This window comes from Ochlerotatus camptorhynchus, unplaced genomic scaffold (assembly GCF_037179485.1).
Source record: "Ochlerotatus camptorhynchus isolate MF236.1 unplaced genomic scaffold, CSIRO-AGI_Acam_v1.1 ptg000107l, whole genome shotgun sequence".
In the NCBI taxonomy this organism is placed as follows: domain Eukaryota; kingdom Metazoa; phylum Arthropoda; class Insecta; order Diptera; family Culicidae; genus Ochlerotatus; species Ochlerotatus camptorhynchus.
The window spans coordinates 2029538-2050608 of NW_027040597.1; the positions used below are offsets into that span (position 1 = coordinate 2029538).

At 36.9% G+C, this 21071-nt stretch overlaps 1 protein-coding gene across 5 annotated transcripts in view; it reads right to left on the reverse strand.

Annotated features, from left to right (window-relative positions):
* Positions 1–21071, reverse strand: part of Rgl (Ral guanine nucleotide dissociation stimulator-like) — a 173948-nt gene that overhangs the window by 83458 nt on the left and 69419 nt on the right. Inside the window, exon 1 of one of the 5 annotated variants that reach the window (XM_065219619.1) lies at positions 16459–16695. The exons of 1 other annotated variant lie outside the window; for it this stretch is intronic. Coding sequence is in view for 1 of the 4 variants with exons in the window: in XM_065219621.1 (XP_065075693.1) it covers positions 16314–16379 (66 nt within the window). In the remaining 3 variants the exon portion in view is untranslated. Of the gene's footprint in view, positions 1–16313; positions 16696–21071 lie in introns of those variants that run through there. 3 more of the 5 variants (XM_065219618.1, XM_065219617.1, XM_065219621.1) reach the window with 3 other exon arrangements.

The window sequence follows — 21071 nt, forward strand, 5'->3', positions numbered from 1 at the left end:
TGTTGTATGAAACACATGCAGAGGATGTAATAAATTCAACCTGACATTGGATGTAAGAGACATTTGTTGTGCGTGTCTGGGTGTGAAAAAGGAAATTCCCACAACGCTGCATTTTCTCAATCGGAAGGGAAATGTATTCTACCAAGGTAAACAAAACGTGTGTTTTCTATGTAAGATGAAGGGGCACCGGATGAATTCCTGCCCCAAGCGGAAGGCCCGGAAACAGTCATAGTAGTAACAACTGGACGAAAAACGATAGCAGAACGAAGAAAAGCGCGTCCAGAACAAATAGCGCCGTTTGCGCAGTTAGGATACTAATTCGTACGCAGGTGTGGTAGTGTGGTAGTGCCACAGCGGAAGCGATTGAGGGTGCTCGATAAAGACGTGATGGCAATCGACGTGACGTGACCCCGGAAACTGAAGACAACAAAAAAGAAGCCAGGATCAGCAGCGAAAGATTCGACCACTTAGCGGCAAAGAAGCTATTTAATCGACATTAACGGATTGAAGCGAAGAAAGCAAAATAAAGAATAAAGTTAAGGGCACCGGAGAAAGCAAGCAGTAAACAGTCGCTTCCCAGGAAGAAATACCCAAGTAACAGTGGCGTCGCGTAACCTCACTTTTTACCTGTTCAACAACTTTGAAAACGTTATTTAGGGTCATGTTTACATTCAAATCAGTTTCAAAAGGCATCGGGTCTTCTAGTTTCACTGATGTTTATCCATTGGAACCAATATTGTTTTGTTTGTTTACGTTTTGAGAGTTGTTGAACAGGTAGATTGAGGTTAGGGCGACGCCACTGCCAAGTAACAATTCAAACTGAACATTAAGAACAGAAGCTGATTTTTGGTTGATTTAAGGTGTACAAAGCTGATTAACATCAGGCTGAATAAATAGTTGATTAGTAGTGCATGAAGCAAATTGTATCCCTATAATCCAACCTCAATAGGTTAACTGATCCAAAGCATGAACAAGCCTTATTTAAGCTTAACACAACTCCACAAATCAGCAATGCGTTACACATGTTTTGATAGCTTGATTTGTTAAATGTTGTCAGTATCTGTGTCGCTCGTTGCATGTCCGGCATTTTAGTTCTACTAAAATTCACTGCCTACCTTTCTAATTACAGGCAGTGGCAGCAGTAGAGTTAAGGAAAAGGAGATTTTAAGGAATAGCTCCAGGTAGAAGTGGTCTGCGAAGACGTCGGAAGTATTAACATTTGTAGTTCAGTGTTTTGACTGTTCACCACTTTATATTGTACTGAATTTTCAGCCCGGATTCCAAAAATATTACTCAATTATGGCATTATAATAGCATACAAAGGACCATTAAAATAAATCGCGTGCTTGTGTCCACATTGTGAAGTGCACTTGAAAATGAGAGGAATGTTTAACTGTCACCAGTTGTTGCTTACAATTCTGCCTTGCTGTATAATACTCTTCCGGGTGCTGTTATTCAACTTAAATTTGACGTGCTTCAAGTTAATGATCATACTTTTTACCACATATATGCCTAAATGGTCCAGTAGGTATGGTTTACGCCTATGAATCAGCAACTGCCGGTTCGAATCCCGAAATTAAAAGGTAATGTTTAGACTTATATAATAACAATATAAATATGTTAATCCAATTAGTCAGGAACTAGATAAAGCAGTTCCATATATATGCATAAGATATGGTGATCTTCCATTATTATTTTTGAAATAAAACTAGATGGCTGAACAAGGGTTGAAAAAGACTGTGATTTAATGCCTTAAAACGCTTATAATGTATATTACTGTTCAGCTTTTGACTGATTAAAATCGCCAGATTAAGATGTTTAAAAGCTAAGGCTGAATTGAAATCGATTAATCAACACTTGTTAAGCATCAAATTGCTACCTGGGTAAAATCGTTGATAACGCTCTATTTTTTAATTACTTAAAAAAATATTGATTGGCTCCGTAATGCTAACGCGATTAAGCCAAACAAATAAATGAATTACAAAAATGTTTAAATATTCGTCCAAATGTTGTTATTCTAAGATTTGCGTTAATTTTTAAGTGCCCAACTTGAAAATTTCACAGCAGGTATCTTTTTCAGGCTGGCAACTGAATTAACACTTTGAAATACCAGGTTTTCTCGGTTTTTTTCTGGTTAATAGTTCGAAAATTTCTAGGAGGAATTTCTATTCATCATAATTGATTTATGAGTATTTTAGTAGAATAATTGTATACCTTATTACGTTTTTTTATTCTCTTTTCATTCTACTACTATTGTATCACTTTCACTTTCATTAAATCACTATTCACTTAAACTGTCACTTTTAAAAAAAAATCAAGAACTATTATTGTTATAACAACAGATACGTATTTCGTTTACTACTTGCAAACTTCTTCAGTGTCCAGCCATAGACTATGACTAGACAGTGAAGCAGGTTGCAAGTAATAAATGAAATACGTATCTGTTAAAGTTTTTGATTTTTTTAAAGTGATAGTAAAAGTAAATAGTGAAAGTAAATAGTGATACAATTAAACGACGTAAAAAACGAGGATAAACAACGTCAAAATGAAAATTTTAAATCATATTTGCAGCCAACTATTGAACATTTGGTTTTAAGAATATTTAAATTCAAATTGTTTTTATGTTACTTCATACGCGAAGTTTACGATTTACAGAGTTGGTTGGAAATCCTATCTACCATGAAGCTTTAGTGTAATAATTTATTAGCTAGAGAATGGTCTTAGAACCGGATAGGTAGATAGTTCCGTTAGCGTACGGCAGTATGAAAATTGAATAGAAGTTGAAAATGAGCGAAGGGCCATTAATGCGACAGTACTAGTCAAACGCACACTTCTTTACCTAACTCGTACGATGTACGAGGAGATTTGATGTAATTCATCAAATATACAGCCAAAAAAGTGCACGTTTGACTTGCTCATATACTGTCTGCAGCTGTGGAATACTTCAAATCTCCTCGTATATCGTACGAGTTGGGTAAAGACCCAAGTAACAATTCAAGCTGAACTGTAAGAACAGAAGCTGATTATTGGGTGATTTAAGGTGTACAAAGCTGATCAACACCACGCTGAATATAAAGTTGATTAGTAGTGCATAAAGCGAATTGTATCCCCATGATTCAACCTCATTATGTTAGCTGATATAAAGATTAAACAAAACTTATTGAACACTACTCCACAAATCAGCAATGCACTACAAATATTTTGATAACCTTATATAAGATTAGTAATCCTTGGCAAAATTTTGTAAAATGTCGTCAGTTTCACTCGTTCCATTTCCGGCATTTTAGTTCTTCTAAATTCACTGCCTACCTTACTAATCCCAACCGCACCAGCACTAGAGACAAGGAAGAAGAGTTTGTTTTTTATAAATGGCTCCAGGTGGAAGTGGACTGTGACGACGTCGGAAGTATTAATATTTGTATTCCTGTATTTTGGCTGTTCACCACTTTATATTGCACTGAACTTTCAGACAACAATCCAAAAATATAACTAAATTATGGCCTCCAAATGACCATCAAAATAAATCGCGCACTTGTGTCCATATTGTGTTACCAGCACTTGAAAATGAGAGGAATGTTTTACTGTCACCATTTGTTGTTTACAATTCTGCATTGCTGTATATTACTCTTCCGGTTTCTATTATTCAACATTAACGTGCTTCAAGTTAATGATCAATTCTTTTGCCAAACATATGCTTAAGTGGTCTAGTAGGTATGGTTGACGACTGTGAATCAACGACTGCTGGTTCGAATCCCGAAATGCAAAAAGACTTATAATATCAATATAAATATGTAAATCCAATTAGACATCAACAAAAAAATGCAGTCTCATAAAAAATATTAGATATGAAGTGAAAGTGAAACCGTTATTTAAGGCCTTAAAAAGCTTATAATTTATGTTAAAGGGTGATACGGTCAAAATGTGGTCAAGGGAAAACGCGTGTAAATCGGTGAAATCGTTTATTTAAAAAATCAAATTAAATTTCTTTTTCAAGTTCAATTAGTATAAAATTCAGGAAAAATATTCAGTTAGGCTTCCGCTTTTCCAAATCCGAATTGCCGGGCCTTACGCTTGACCCCTGCCATCAGATTTTGTACAGCCACCTTGTCCACCTTCTTCGCCGCAGAAAGCCAGTTTGCCTTGAACTGCTGCTCGCCCTTAGCAGTTTTTTTGGTCTTCTTTAGGTTCCGCTTGACAATAGCCCAGTATTTCTCAATTGGGCGGAGCTCTGGCGTGTTGGGAGGGTTCTTGTCCTTGGGAACCACCTGCACGTTGTTGGCGGCGTACCACTCCATGGCCTTTTTACCGTAATGGCAAGCGGCCAAATTCGGCCAAAACAGTACGGAACAACCGTGTTTCTTCAGGAAAGGCAGCAGACGTTTATTCAAACACTCTTTCACGTAAATTTCTTGGTTGACAGTCCCGGAAGCTATGAAAATGCTGCTTTTAAAGCCACAGGTACAGATGGCTTGCCAAACCAGATATTTCTTTGCGAACTTTGACAGTTTCATGTGCTTGAAAACATCTGCTACCTTTCCCCTTCCTTTTGCCGTATAAAACTCCTGTCCCGGAAGCTGCTTGTAGTCGGCTTTGACGTAGGTTTCGTCGTCCATTACCACGCAGTCAAACTTCGTCAGCATCGTCGTGTACAGCCTCCGGGATCGCGCTTTGGCCGTTGTATTTTGTTTATCATCGCGATTTGGAGTCACTACCTTCTTGTAAGTCGATAGTCCGGCTCGTTTTTTGGCTCGATGCACGGTTGTAGACGATACACCCAGCTTATTTGCGGCATCTCGGAGAGAGAGGTTAGGGTTTCGCTTGAAACTACCGGCAACTCTCTTTGTCGTCTCAGCGGCTTCCGGTTTTCGATTTCCCCCCGATCCAGACTTCCTGGCTGTCGACAAACGTTCCCCAAACACTTTAATTACATTTGTAACGGTTGATTTGGCAACTTTTAGCGATTTTGCCAACTTTGCGTGCGAGTAGCTCGGATTTTCGCGATGCGCGCGCAAAATTTTGATACGCTGCTCTTCTTGCTTGGACGGCATTTTGACAACTGAAGAGTGAATTCCAAAATCAAAATAGGAGCAACATTCTACACACACACACCTTCAAAATGAGGGGTGTTCAGGTTTTTTAAATGCAAAATTGAAAGAAATACGTCAAGTTGATATTGACCAAATTTTGACCGTATCACCCTTTACTATTAAGTTTTCGGCTGATTAAATCACCAGATTTAGATGTTTAAAAGCTGAACAAAGGTTAACGTGGGCTATGTACAGCAATTATTCAATTTAAGGCTGATTTGAAATCGATGAAACAACACTTTTTAACCATCAAATTGTTACCTGTGGAAGTATGCGTTTGACTAGTACAGTCAAATTTCGCTCGTTGGGCTATGTTTAAGTGGGCTACGTTTTAGTTGAGCTCCCGTTAGTTGGACTGTAGCTCACCTAAATCGAAGTCAAACGTCATTTCTGGCAGAGCTGTTTCCTTTTCGAGGGGCTCATGTATGAACAATTTGGATAGTTGCTAAAGGATAATGATGGAAATAAACAATTGGTGTATCCCTCAACAAATTTTCAGCTTGACAGCTCAGCCCAACTAACAAAAACCTTTCACTAAGTGGGCTACGGGCTTAGCCCAACGAACGAAAGTTGACTGTACTGTCGCATTAATTCGCTCATTTTCAACTTCTATTCAATTTTAATACTACTGTACTTTAACGGAAGAAACAAACCAACCGATGGCTGACAGTTTCTTTAATAAAGTAACGTAACCTAACCTCTAACGGAAGTACATACCTACCCTCTTCTAAGACCATTCTCTAGCTAATAAATTATCACACTAATGCCGTAGATACACTTGTATGACAAACTATGAACATGAGCATTATTTGTATAATGAATTGTAAGCACATCCATGGTCAGACTTTTATAGTTTTTGTATAGTTGTTGTATAGTGATCATAATTATTATACAAATAATACTAGTGCTCAAAGTTTGTCATCCAAGTGTACCCGCGGCATAAAGCTGCATGTTAGATAGCATTTCCAACCAACTCTGAAATAAATTCATGATTAGAAATTCAAACCGGTTTACCAAACAAAAAAAAAACAAAAAGGATTTTGCAGAATGTAGGTTCCAACAGAATTTTAAAATCTGTTAAATTGTTCATAAGATGTTTAATTAATGCTAGTCTAGTTAGCTTTGCAAATCCTGCAGATCATTGAGCCCCGTTAAATTTTGATGATTCTGTATAATTTTTTTCATACAAATTTTTGAACAAATTTTTAAAAGTTCCCCAAAATCAAGTTCTTGCAAACCATTTTTTAAGTTTTTGATATTAAGCATTTTGCAACGCTTAACTAAATATTATCCTCACGTTCCTCTCGCCAGCCCAGTAAAAATAAAAATTGATTATTTTGAATGTAATATAGCGGTACCTTTTACAACAGAACTATTGAAAATATCAATCTTTATTCTTTTCTGGCATGAGTGAAAACAACTTTGCGAGATCACCCCTAGATCAGGAAAACACTTTCGTCTACTTGATGATAAGAAACTATTACTAATTTCACTTAGTTTAAGCTATTATTAAATGCTAAAAGGTAACTGAGCGAGTGTTGATTCTACCAAGCAGATAACTAATAAACTCGGAACTGAAAGCAGCAGTAAAACGAAATAGGCGAGAAACTGAACGAATATGAAAAACGTTATCACCAACTGAACGACCGCAAAGAAAGTACACTACATTCTTTTGCTGAAGATAGTATGTGGCTATGTGCATTCCTTGTAATGTTATAGCCCTTTATAACTTAATTTTACCCTAGTTTTGACTGCAACTAGCGCCAGTTCATAAATGAGTGAATAGGATCACGTTGTCGTGTTTTGCGTTTTTTTCAAAAACGACCCGGTTTGGCACCTTCTCCCCTATATGCAGTCAAAAATAGGGCAAAATGAAGTTAAAAAGTGCTATAACATTACAAGGAATGCACATAGCCAAATACTGTTTTTAGTAAAAACATTTAGGTTTACTTTGTTCACATTTGCCAAGAACAATATTTTTTTGAACGTTTATTACTCTAGATATATTTAATTGATACTTAAACTCAGATGGAATTGTATCAAACAAATATACAACTAAACAAATAAAAAGTAAATAAATAAAACTAAATTTAAAGAAGTAACCATAGAAAGCGGTCCATATCTCCAAAACTATTAGAAACAAATTGGTATCTTCGGCTAAGTTTCATATTTTGAGTAGTTCTACAACATAGGCTAAGAAATTATCCTTCTATTTCTTTAGGAGAAAAAGTTAATAGCCTTTTAGTCATAGTAGGATACATGTTTGAGGTTGTCGAATTGTGGGCAATACTTATGTGAAAAATTCGTCTGAAAACATTTTTTTGATTAGGTCATTAGTTTAAACACAATTCAATTAAGTTCGTTATTTAGCCAACTCCGACCACTGTGCACTGTAATCTCGATAAGTTGTTTGAATCAACTTGGAAATTTATGCAGGACTTTTTTAGAATTATTTCAAGAATTTCCTTGGAAACAACTACAAATTTCTTCAGAGCTCCTCCAGTTCCTCTGAGGTATACACACTACGAAAAAGTAGGTTCCCTGAGACCGACACATGTAAGCGGCCCTTTTTACATAAGAATCAGTTGAAAGAAACAAGAAAATCAATGCAATCATACGTTCTCTTTGTCTAGTTGCGTATGTTTCAGTTTAAGAACACTTAATTTTTCATGAAATGCTTGTTTAAGTTCCATGATTTACGTCCAATATGGATTTCGTGTCGTACAAAATTAGTTATTTCTAAGTGTGAGCCCTTACAGTTTGGTTCATAATACTTTAAAAATTCTGCATAGAACGTTCCATGATTCACCCTGCAATTATCTTAAAATTCTTAACAATTCTCGCTGTATTACCTAGGAACTCACCAAAGAATTCTCCTGAAAATATCGGCCCTCAGTATTCATTTAGTATTTTTTTCTAAAATTCCCATGCAATAACCTTTGGTATACCCTCTATACTCTGCTCAGAATTAACTTGGATTAGATCCGGGAATTCCCTGAAATGGTCCTCAGAAATCCCAAGGAACTCTTTTTTGAGTTCTCTAAAGATGATTAAATTAACCTCAAAACTTCGTTGGAAATTTCCTAGAAACTTTCCTCAAAACTACTTTCAAATACAAGATGACTTTTGGAATTATCCTCAAAAATGTAATTGAGTTCTTTTCAGAACTTCCTTTGGATTCTCCTTCTTCACTTGGAATTCTACTTGCACTTGAAGTTGGAGTTATCTCTAGAATTCACTTTCAGTATTTTTACAAATCCCTTAGAAAAGTCTTCTCAAAATTACACTCAAGTCTTTTTGCACGGTTTTCTTCACGCGGGTTTTTTAACACGGTTGGTGCCGTTGAGTCACAATTAACACGGTACGTTTTTAACGATTTCTTAATAACTTTACAACCAATCGACTTGATTCAAATCACAATATTCATTTGAAGCCAAAGGTAATCGAATGACATACCTTAAAAAAAATCACAATTTTTGGTGTGAATACAGAATTTATTAAAAATATGTCAATTTGGACCATTGCATTGGCATCAAAATCCATTTTTTTTTAATATTGTAGCATGTGTAAAATCAAAATCTTGGTAGGTTTTTTACATATCTCCCGTGTAATATAAAAGACCTGAATGTAGTTTTAGTCAGAGCACTTTTTGAATTATCTTTGGAATGGCCTTGAATTGCTTCACAGAATTTTCTTGTACGTTGACTTTGTATCCTATTCTGGATTCCCATGAAATTCTACTCAGAACTACCTTGAAATTCTCCTTACGTGTCGCCTGGAGTCTGAAGTTGCTCAGAACTAATATGAAAGATAAACTTAGATTTCACTTTCTTGAGAAAAAAAATCATCTCTTGATATTTTCCTCTGAGTGCCCTTGAAGTTATTTCTAGTGACCTTTGGAAATTCCACCAATGTTGTTCATTAAAGCTCATCAGCGTTGAAACTTTTGAATGGCCTTTAATTTATATGAAATCAGGGCTCTTGGAATTTATTCTATGTACGAAGTCTTGAATATTTATTTTCGTTATAAATTCTTGAAAATTTATGCAAGTTTGATTTTATTAGTTCCAATATTAAAACAGACAGTCTGAGTTTAAAATCTAAAAAAGTTATCCATGATCCAGAACCTTAAAAATACCCAATTCAAGCCTAAGAATTTATGTTGGTACTGAAATTCTGGAATTCCCTCCAGAATTATTATGCTCAAAGAGTAAAAGTAAGTAACGAGGGAGATTAAGCTGGTTGTATTATCAAACATTTTAATTTTCTGTGAAGGTATATATTCTATTCTTTAAAATATTTGCCGAATAAATAAATTTGAAAATTCCAGGATCTTGTAGGTAAAATTAAAATTCCTTGAGGATTCACGGTTTTTCAAATTCGCCCAGGTTATTTTTAGGTAGTAGACATTCTGATAGATGAATATGTTGAATCAGGAATACTTCTTAATAAACCATAATGTTAAGCACAATTTGCGCATCGTTCAGGCAATCCAACAATAATAAAAATCCATTGCGGCAAAGGAAATTCTATTAGCAACATTTCTTTACATTGGCGGTGCATTTGACCATGCATCTTTCACGTCGATGATAAACGCCAAGAGAAATTGTGGTTTTATTTAAATCATAATTGACTGGGTAGAAATTCTATCGAAAACAGAAATATTAGCTAATCTTGAAGGTGCAGAAGTGAGAGTAACAGCTGTAAAAGGCTGTCCTCTACCCTTACTAAAACGCATCAAGTATTTGAAATAATTTGATTTGCAGATGACATTGTCATTATAGTCCGGGAAAATTTTGATAAAATGCAAGTACAGTCAACTCTCCATAATTCGATATTGAAGGAACCATCGAGTTGTAGAATTATCGACTTAAAGCGTTAATTAAACATATTTTTGTTCATGATTAATTTTAAGAATAATCTCGAATTATTCCCTCTGCTGTAATATCTGTTCCTATTTATCCGTATGAAGTCGAAAAATGGTTAAATAATCCATTCACGGAAGTTCTGAGTAGTTATTTCCAAATATAAATTTGAAATATCCGCTGCACAGTGCTCAAACGGTTCCAAATTTGGGCCATGATTAGCCTTACAAAGTTTGAACTCATTTAGTAAGAAACTGACTTGGCACAAACCATTTCAAGTTTATATGGATAGTATGGATTTTTCCTAAAAAGTCATTTAATATTTTGATCTTTGAAATCGGCCCAGTAATTCAAAAGTTATGAATGTTTGAAAAAAGTCATTTTTGAAAAAAAAAGAAAAGTTAAGGCTTGTGTTCAAAGCACGACGTCAAACTACGAGATTATTTTTGCCGCTCCATTTATTTAATATATTAATAACAAAATAAATGGTTCGGAAACTTAACTCTAAAATGAACAATCCTCGCGTAACGTTTGAAAAGGACCTATTTTCAAAATGTAAACAAATCAGTGTCAACATTTCAAAGGGGCGTAATTGCATTTGTAAACAATTACTTCAGCCGTCGATTTCTCGCGAATAAAAGGTCACTCATGAAAAATAATGACACCAGCAGGTAGATGAATGTTTCCTCTACCAGCTGTAATTTTGGAGAGGTAAGATTTCATTCGCGAGAAATTGACGGCTAAAGTCATTGCTTACAAAAGCAATTACGCCCCTTTGAAATGTTGGCGCTGAAATGTTTTTTGATACCAGTTATTTAGCTCCGCTAAATAACTATCAATCGTATAGGAATGTTCCACATTATCGATAGCAATTATTGAAAATAACTTGATTTTCAAAACGGCCGATCAACGAAATTTTACGAATCATTCTCGTCCTAATGGAAAAACAACTTTAGAAATCAAAGTGCCCCTGACATCACAAAACATTACGTTCTAGAACTATGACAGAAAAGTGGCTTTCAACTGCAATTGTAATTTTGGAGAGGTAAGATTTCATTCGCGATAAATTGACGGCTAAAGTCATTGCTTACAAAAGCAATTACGCCCCTTTGAAATGTTGGCGCTGAAATGTTTTTTGATACCAGTTATTTAGCTCCGCTAAATAACTATCAATCGTATAGGAATGTTCCACATTATCGATAGCAATTATTGAAAATAACTTGATTTTCAAAACGGCCGATCAACGAAATTTTACGAATCATTCTCGTCCTAATGGAAAAACAACTTTAGAAATCAAAGTGCCCCTGACATCACAAAACATTACGTTCTAGAACTATGACAGAAAAGTGGCTTTCAACTGCAATTTATTTAAATTAACTTAAATTCATTTTATTTGCTGCCTGTGCTCCATTAAAAATCTATAAAATAGCAAACCTTGGTATTTGTATAAATGGAATGTGATTTGAACCCATATAAGCAACCGGTGGAAACTAACGATTTTAAATTAGCAAACACTGGACTAGCCATTCGGTCCCAAGTAAATCAATGACCGTACCCAATTATAGTCAAAATTCTAGTACTACATTACGTTTGTTTTGATTCGCTATGAAAGTTTGACAGATAAAATGAGGGGTTCGTGGATTTTCCAATGTTTCGAGGGGTGCATCGATTAGCTTGGGACCGAAGGGGGGACCAAAGCTATGAGATATGATATAATATTTTAAAATGAAAAAAGGTTCTTACATTATTTCTGTCATTCCCTTCTCAAGAAGTTAGCTTCACAAAAACAAATAAAAAATAATTCTTATAGGTACTTTTGTGATGCTTGATTTCGGTCTTCTTATAAATTTTGGACAGTGTGACAAAACAGGTTTTTCGTACTTTTTGTACACATCAATGTACACTAGAGTGATGCAAATTTTGAAATTTTCGCTCCACAATACTTAAACGATTCCAAATAGGATCCTGACTAACCTCTCAAAATTTGAACCCATTTGGTGAGAAACTGTGATGGCACAAACCATTTGAAGTTTGTATGGGAATTACTATGGTAAATCCAAGATTTTTGTTCATGTCTATCTAATAATTCACCATATCGGTCTGCTTCAAAAACTTTCAACTGTTCTTGTAGGAAATTTTCCCAGCTACAACTGTACTCAATACCATTTTTTGATTAAATGCGAGGATCGAAAGTTATCAATGGTTCAATGCGCTGATGTCTTATGATCATGCTCAATCAACTGATCAGCAGGCAACATTGGTGTTTCTGGGGCGTTGAATAGGACACAAAAATCATGGCTACTATGTCACACTGCAAAATACAGTGTTGCCTATAGAGCAGTTGATTGATCATGTCATAAGTTTATCAATCTCTTAAATAAATAATAACTTTTTTCTGCCTCGTTTTACATAGAAACAATTTTCAGCAAAAGTGTAGCTGAGAAAATTTTCTATAAGAATGGCTATCAAACTGTTTCGTAGCTCAATATGGAAAAAGACTAGAAGGCAATGAACAGAAAGTTGAGATTTCCCATATTAATTTACATGTAAACTTCAAATGGCTTGTGCGAAGCCTATTTCTAACCAATTGAGTTGTAACTTTGGGAGGCTAATCAGGACCCGATTTGAAACCATTTAAGCATTGTGGAGCGAAAAAAGCAAATTTTGCATCAGTCTAATGTACACATATTTTTTAAAGATGTTTTATGATATTAGTCACATCAGCATCCATGTAAAAGGCTGTGAAGAAAACACATAAATTTTCAATTGTTTTAGCCTGATTGCCCATCAGTTCTAAACTAATCTTTGCTGAAATTGAAAGTGAAATTTCGATTCAACTTCTTCGCAACTACAACCTCACTGAAAATCGGTCAATAGCACCGATTTATCTCAGGAATATAACTCTTTCTGTAAAAATGTGTGCTCCTGAGAAGGGCCGGTCGCAGCGCCTGCGAGAATGTTCAGCACGATGGCAGAGAGAGACGGCGAAAATCCACCTTTTGCTCTTGCTTACTGCTTGCCAGTCATGAAATTATTATTTGTACATTTTAGGATAGTTTTTCTTATGCAAATTTAAAAAAAAAAGTATTTCGTTAAGCAGATTTGTAGAGTTATTTCCTATCGATTGGCGTATTTGGATTTTAATTTGATCCATAAATGACAAAGCTACAAGCGTTCAAAACCTATCACTATTTCGTAACATTTTTTTTTTTATTTGCACCCTAGTATAATTGACAAAGATGTAGTTCTGCGTAAAAAACGGTTTTTTTGGACCAGCCTAAAATGGAAATGGGAACCCTAATGAGAAAATAAAAATATGGGTCTTATATTTTGCAAGAAGGAATAAATCTACCAATTTTTACGACATTCTGAGAACAACTAAATATATAGAGGAAATAGCTCTAATGTAGATAAGCTTAGAATAACCTTCTGCAATAAGCATTTTGAATAAGCTTTAAGAGTAAGATTCTAGAATAAGTAGGGGACATCGATTTAATGTCGATGCGCCTAATTTGAGCCCATACATAAATTCAGCAATCGACTAAATTTCAAATAGCCACCAAAAATATCCATTAGTACCGTCCTAATGACGCGTTCGTCTAGATAAAAATGATACATAGCAGATTTTTAGCGATGACGATAGAGAAAAAGCACAAGGGATTCCTCCAAAAGAAGCAATCAATGGCAGCAGACCCGCGAAACATGGTGAGACCGAGCCTATTATTATTATTTATAAATTAAACATCAAAATTAAACTAAATACGCGCTAGGTTTGAAAACAATATTTTCGAACCTGGAAGTGTGTATGTAATACTAATATCCAATTGATAGAAGTAATACATACATGTGGGGATTATTGTAAGAGAAAGTAACCTCGGAATGGGCGTGACTCTCCACACATTCTGAAATGGGTTGCTGGATCTGCAATAACCTTCTAACTCCCGGACTAAAGCTGTCTACAATTACCTAAATGCGGCATTGACGAGAGAGAGAGTTCTTCCATAATAACACTGCTGGCCAGTGGGGGTTAGAAGGAACACACACACACACACACACACACACGCACATAGCAGATTTTTAGCGATGGGTCCAATATTAGATCCATTGGTTTACATTAGAGCCATTTCCCCTATCTACAATACGCTTCTATAATAATCTTCTAGAATAAGCTATGGATCTAAAATGTATGTGTGGGCCCAATATTAGCGACATTTATGCCAACATTAGGGACATTAACCCTATATTGAAGCCATCCCCCACACTCCATCTTGAACAGAAATGGTGAAGACATGTGAAGACATTTATTCGATATCGTTGAAGACTGTTTCTCAAAACACCTTGCACCTCTGCGGCTGTGTACTCAAGTTGGATTTGCCTCAAGATAGATTTTAGTATGAATTAAAAAGACGAAGTCTCTTCCCAAGAACACCAGAAACATGTTCTGGGTTATGCCTTTGACATATCGAGTTATAGGATTAAAATAACACTAAAGGAGACATTGACTTGTGGAAATATCGAATTATGGACAGTAAGATAATGAAGGGATCACCGAATCCATCACGTTATAGAAAATATCGAGTTATAGAATATCGAGTTGTGGAGAGTTGACTGTAACTATCGTGGTGCAAACATGAAGGATTGAATATCCATTACGGTTATGTCAATTACTGTCATGTTAAATTATTGAAAGATAAAAGTCTGATGTGCGGAGGGAACTGACAAAATGGGGTCATTGCTGTATTTCAAACTGTTGCAGCCGAGTCCAATCGATTCTCTCTTCAAACAACTTCGACCAAACGATTCATCCATAACAGCCAGCGACGAATTTCATTCTTGTGTGTAATTTAGATTAAATATGTAATAAACGATTCTAACTGTACCTTGTTATACGACTTATCTAAATAATATATGTAGATTTGTTCTGCTCGGGAGACTTTTTGTTCCAAATTAAAATGAATGCAAAGTTTATTCACTTATTAAGATCACCCTTTTACTGTTTTGGTCACCCTTTTGGTGTTTTTGTTTAGTTATTGTGTAGTGACCTCTATTACGTGTACTATTGCTCAGTGAATAAGAGAGGCGCATTATAAAGAAGAAAGCGGGCTATTGTTCACGCGAGTGTGCTGCTTTTTTTAATAACAAAAGAAGCTGTGATCGCACTTAATCATGCATTGTTATCCAGGATAAGCCAAACTTCCAGCTACAACTGCTATTCATGTTCTCTCTTAAATAAATATTGCAAGAACGTGGCCAGGACTGTTCTTGGCTATTGGAGAATGATACATCCTTATCTATGAGAAAGCAATTAATCCCAAATTATTATCTGTTCATTAACGGCTGAGTATATGTCTCCTCTTAACAACATTCTTGGATTCGTACCACCTACGATATTGTTCAACTTGGTAAATGCTATGCTATGCTATCATACCCTTTTACCGAAAGTTGATTCAATATTAGCCTAGTTTATTTCCGAAACAACAAGAAAATCACAAATTTTCAGTCCACCCCTCCTAAGCCCAATCTAGATTCCCAACCGAGTCCGTAATTAAATCAAAATCCTTAGGATGTGCTGTGATAATAATAGAACACGCAAACACTTCGAAACACCCTCGATACACAGGGAAAAAACACACGAAATCGATTCACTCCTCTTTTGAATAGGGACACGATGTCTGCTTTTTTATTGCCAAGCTACGCTGCCTAAGCTAAGCGTCCATCGTCGTCGTCGTCGTCGTCCCTTCAACGGCGACACTCTATCAGCGGAAGCCAACTTGCAATTTCATGCTTTCTTCTTTGGCGCCTCGTTCGATTCACGTGCTGCTGTTTGTTGTCACATACGAATACAGCCGGGAGCGATATCCAAACAAACTACATATATCTATTAAATAGTTGCCAACCACCATTACGAGAGCACATCGTGTCGCTTCCTATGTAATATAAAGGTATAATTGCTAGCTATTCTCAGCTCTCTACAGTGAGACAGGTTTTCCTTGCTGTCCGCACTTCCTCGTGTTTGATTCCGTTTACGATTGGCGGTCCAATTTTGCTTCAGATTGGAATGCCAATCATTGCCATGTTTCCCATCAATGATTTATATGCACCACAAACACACACCCTGCGCGCGGTGGATGACAGTGATTACGCGCTTTACATAACTTTCTCCATGCCATTCATTTTGATTCACGACGAATACAAATTCCTGTTCTCCATGTTTCTGTTTTGCTTCACCATTTCTCTTCCGCACATCCCAAGCAAAGCACGCTGTTTTGCCCTATGTCTGTATCGCTTGTTTACGTTTTACGTGAACCTATTTATAACAAAACACTCCCGACAACATGCCTGATGATTCACTCCCCCTTACCCCATTCTTATGATGCATGCATTCCGCACATTTAGCATGCTTATCAATCTTCCCAGGCGTTATCATCACAAACTCAGGCGGCCCGCATCATCGGAGGGATTTCCCACGACCACCCACCCGACGACAACCGATCGATTTTTGCTACCTCTTTCGAATCACTCAAACTTCACCGTCGCTTTTCTGGTGCCACGAGCTGTGACAAGGTCCCTTCTAATATCTATTGGCGCGCACTACAAGCACAATATGAACTGGATCCCTGAGAGCTCTCCAAATCAAAAAGGTCCAGCAGCTGGAGCTATACTCAATAGATTTTTTTTCCACTACAGAGACACTCTCCCTTGAACGGAACGGAACGACCAAAATTTCGAAACTTCCGATCAGAACGACACCCGGCGGAGAACTAGCAAGGCACCGAACAAGCGACGACGCTGATACCAACAAACAACCAAGCCAGAGCACGATGACAACGACGCACCAACACTAGCCCCGATCGAGACGGCTAATACATAGGTGTAACAGTCGGAAGAAGTGTTAGTTTGTTTACTTAAATGAACCATGCCCATTTTTTTATGGCATGTTTGCTATACGAAATGCGCCTCGTGTTTATTGGCGAATTTCACATCAAAGATTGATTAATTGAGTAGGAAATCAGTTTGGCACGGCATTTGTGACCAGCATACACCTTCCGGTAGTATGAAACAGGTCAAAAACTGTTCAAATCCGCAGATAAAATTTTTGTTTTGAATTTCTGTATAGCAAAATAGTGAACTTTTCGTGAACATTAACGGCAAAGAACTCACCAACACTGGGAGACTGTGAGTTCCTGCCCACCTGTTCATTTTCCATCGTGAGCCCCGATCCTGAAAGTAGCGTCGTTGTCGTTGATGTCGTTGATATGCTTCGATGAACAACAACTACGGCCGAGACGGCTAATACATAGGTGTAACAGTCGGAAGAAGTGTTAGTTTGTTTACTTAAATGAACCATGCCCATTTTTTTATGGCATGTTTGCTATACGAAATGCGCCTCGTGTTTATTGGCGAATTTCACATCAAAGATTGATTAATTGAGTAGGAAATCAGTTTGGCACGGCATTTGTGACCAGCATACACCTTCCGGTAGTATGAAACAGGTCAAAAACTGTTCAAATCCGCAGATAAAATTTTTGTTTTGAATTTCTGTATAGCAAAATAGTGAACTTTTCGTGAACATTAACGGCAAAGAACTCACCAACACTGGGAGACTGTGAGTTCCTGCCCACCTGTTCATTTTCCATCGTGAACTACGGCTGCCCATGGCCCCCGTGCCCTCTCTTGCCACAGCGGAGTAAAAGATCACCCAACATCTCCCCTTGTTCTGTTTTCATGATATGGGCGTCGTCCGAGACGGCTAATACATAGGTGTAACAGTCGGAAGAAGTGTTAGTTTGTTTACTTAAATGAACCATGCCCATTTTGTTATGGCATGTTTGCTATACGAAATGCGCCTCGTGTTTATTAGCGAATTTCACATCAAAGATTGATTAATTGAGTAGGAAATCAGTTTGGCACGGCATTTGTGACCAGCATACACCTTCCGGTAGTATGAAACAGGTCAAAAACTGTTCAAATCCGCAGATAAAATTTTTGTTTTGAATTTCTGTATAGCAAAATAGTGAACTTTTCGTGAACATTAACGGCAAAGAACTCACCAACACTGGGAGACTGTGAGTTCCTGCCCACCTGTTCATTTTCCATCGTGGGCGTCGTCGGCGTCCGATGGGTGAACCACACTCACCGACCGATTCAGACGAGTGAAACGTGGGCGGGGAGCACGATGGTAAATGACAGGTGGGCAGGAACTCACAGTCTCCCAGTGTTGGTGAGTTCTTTGCCGTTAATGTTCACGAAAAGTTCACTATTTTGCTATACAGAAATTCAAAACAAAAATTTTTATCTGCGGATTTGAACAGTTTTTGACCTGTTTCATACTACCGGAAGGTGTATGCTGGTCACAAATGCCGTGCCAAACTGATTTCCTACTCAATTAATCAATCTTTGATGTGAAATTCGCTAATAAACACGAGGCGCATTTCTTATAGCAAACATGCCATAACAAAATGGGCATGGTTCATTTATGTAAACAAACTAACACTTCTTCCGACTGTGGCACCTATGTATTTCCCATCGTGGGCGGGGAGGGAATGAAGCGGGATTGTTTTGTTTTCCACCTCGGTTTTCCACTCCCGTCACACAGCCCGCAATCAGAGAAGCGGTGAACGAGACGGCTAATACATAGGTGTAACAGTCGGAAGAAGTGTTAGTTTGTTTACTTAAATGAACCATGCCCATTTTGTTATGGCATGTTTGCTATACGAAATGCGCCTCGTGTTTATTAGCGAATTTCACATCAAAGATTGATTAATTGAGTAGGAAATCAGTTTGGCACGGCATTTGTGACCAGCATACACCTTCCGGTAGTATGAAACAGGTCAAAAACTGTTCAAATCCGCAGATAAAATTTTTGTTTTGAATTTCTGTATAGCAAAATAGTGAACTTTTCGTGAACATTAACGGCAAAGAACTCACCAACACTGGGAGACTGTGAGTTCCTGCCCACCTGTTCATTTTCCATCGTGAGCGGTGAAGCCATGTGACTCGTCATGTAGTTGTGGGTGCAAATGAACTTCGTTGCAATGTATTGGGTGGGTTCAGGTGTGGCTACACTTAGCAATGTAGAGGTGTTCAAAAATATTCAGCCATTCCATTGCAAAACGATATAGTGGTTCTCAGAATTTCGTTAAAATTGGTAGTTTTGTTCCTTATCGCAAAATATTAGGCCCGTGTTTTTTATTTTATTATTAGGGAGACCATTTCGATGTTAGGGTGGTCCAAAACATCGATTTTTTTCAATGACTTTTTTCAAAAATTTATAACTTTTAAACCACTGAACTGGCTTTAAAGATCCAAATATCAAATGAAAGATAATTAAAAATAATTTTTAGGTAAAATACAATAATATTAAAACATATTTTGTATTGAAAAACATTGATTGTATTTGTTATTTTAATAGTTTTCATGGTGTGTACACAGAGGACGCAACATGTTATAGTTTTCCTTGTAAATTTTTGCTTTCTTACGCAACATATAAAAAAATCAGCGATATGTTTTTGTTTTCGTTTTTAAGTTATCATTTTTTTTATCTTCAAATTATGGGTTTTCGCTCAACACACCTATCCGACTGCATTCTGCCAGCAAACAGATCGACATGAACGAGTATACCGATGAACTTGAATTCATGCCCGAAAAAAAATAACCACAGTAAATCATCGAAATTTCAATAAATTTTCTGTTACATTAAAAATTAATGTTAAATTAATGTACTGGTGAAAACTCAAACAATAAAAATTATTGTATTGGATTCAAAATTATTCGAGAAAAATTGATTTTTTCTTCTGTTACGATACTTATCAATCCCCATTTATTATTGTAATTGTAATTGTAATTTGTTATCGATGGAACAATTGAGGAAAACAACAAAAAGTCTATAATGAAAGTAGCTTTCTTAATAGGTATGTAGTTCTAAAACTAAGTTGACAGCGCTGCCTTAAATGCACTGATCGTTGTCTGGTGTCTTGTTCCTAGAAGGAGCTGTTTCCAGATAATGGGTGTGATGGGAAATCGCAAAGCAATGCGTCTACTCAAGCTGTCCTCTTCTCAGGTGTTGCTGCAGATAAGGAGGGAAAGTTCCAGCGTACCTCTGGCGAATAAAACAGCTAATTCTATTCCGGTAGTTTGTGTCCAGGTCGTTTCCCAAAATAGAGTTCATTACGGCAGCAGTGAATTCTCTGCGTCTGATGTCATATACAAAGCGAACTTGCTGCCTGAAACAACGGTTTAGCTGACAGTCCAGGTAAAAATCGGCACGACCACTGCTTGCACCAATTTTATTCGGGTTTGGACTGTCAAAACTGGAGCGAATCTGAGGAGCGTCCGTAACATTCCAAAAATTTTGACCGTTATATCGTTCACATGTCCGTTCCACTTCAGATTACGATCCATCTTTAGACCAAGATTCACAACGTTGTCTGACAAAAGAATGTGTTCTCCACAGACAACGATGTTAGTGGCTGGTGCTACCGCCCCTTCTTTGCAAAAAAAGATTGCTTTCGCCTTTTTTGGGTTAGGGAAAAGAGAGTTCTGTCTGGCCCATCGCTCTATGCTTTCCAGATCGTTGTTTATGATTTCCACGAGTAGGTCTACATTTTGGGTGGCACCAGAAATGTAGATCTGTAGGTCATCAGCGTAAAGCTACATCTCAGTCTACATCTTGATGTAGAGGCTAAACAGTAAAGCGCCCAATCAAGAGCCTTGGGGCACATAACATATGTGGAACTTCATGCAAAACTGCTGACTAAAAATTTACCCCTTTTTTGTGTTTCCTCTGTGGTATAACTGGTATAGTTGGACATCGATCTGTCAAAATTAAATTTAACTGAGTCTTCATATGGGCAAATGTCGGAAACGTAAGCAATGGCTTCTTTCGTAAAAATCTTGTAGTTCGAAGTCAATCCATGTAACCCAGCAATTCTATCAGCTATGGGGACTTTCTCTCGTGGTGGCTTACTTGAGCTAGTTTTCATTTTCAAGAAATTCGTGGAAAAGTCAATGTTTACGTTTGTGACATTGGCCCTTATGAGCGAAAATCAGATATTTTGTTGCATGCTCAGTACACGCTAATTAAAAACTACATAAATTTAAGTAAAATCTACCCTGATTG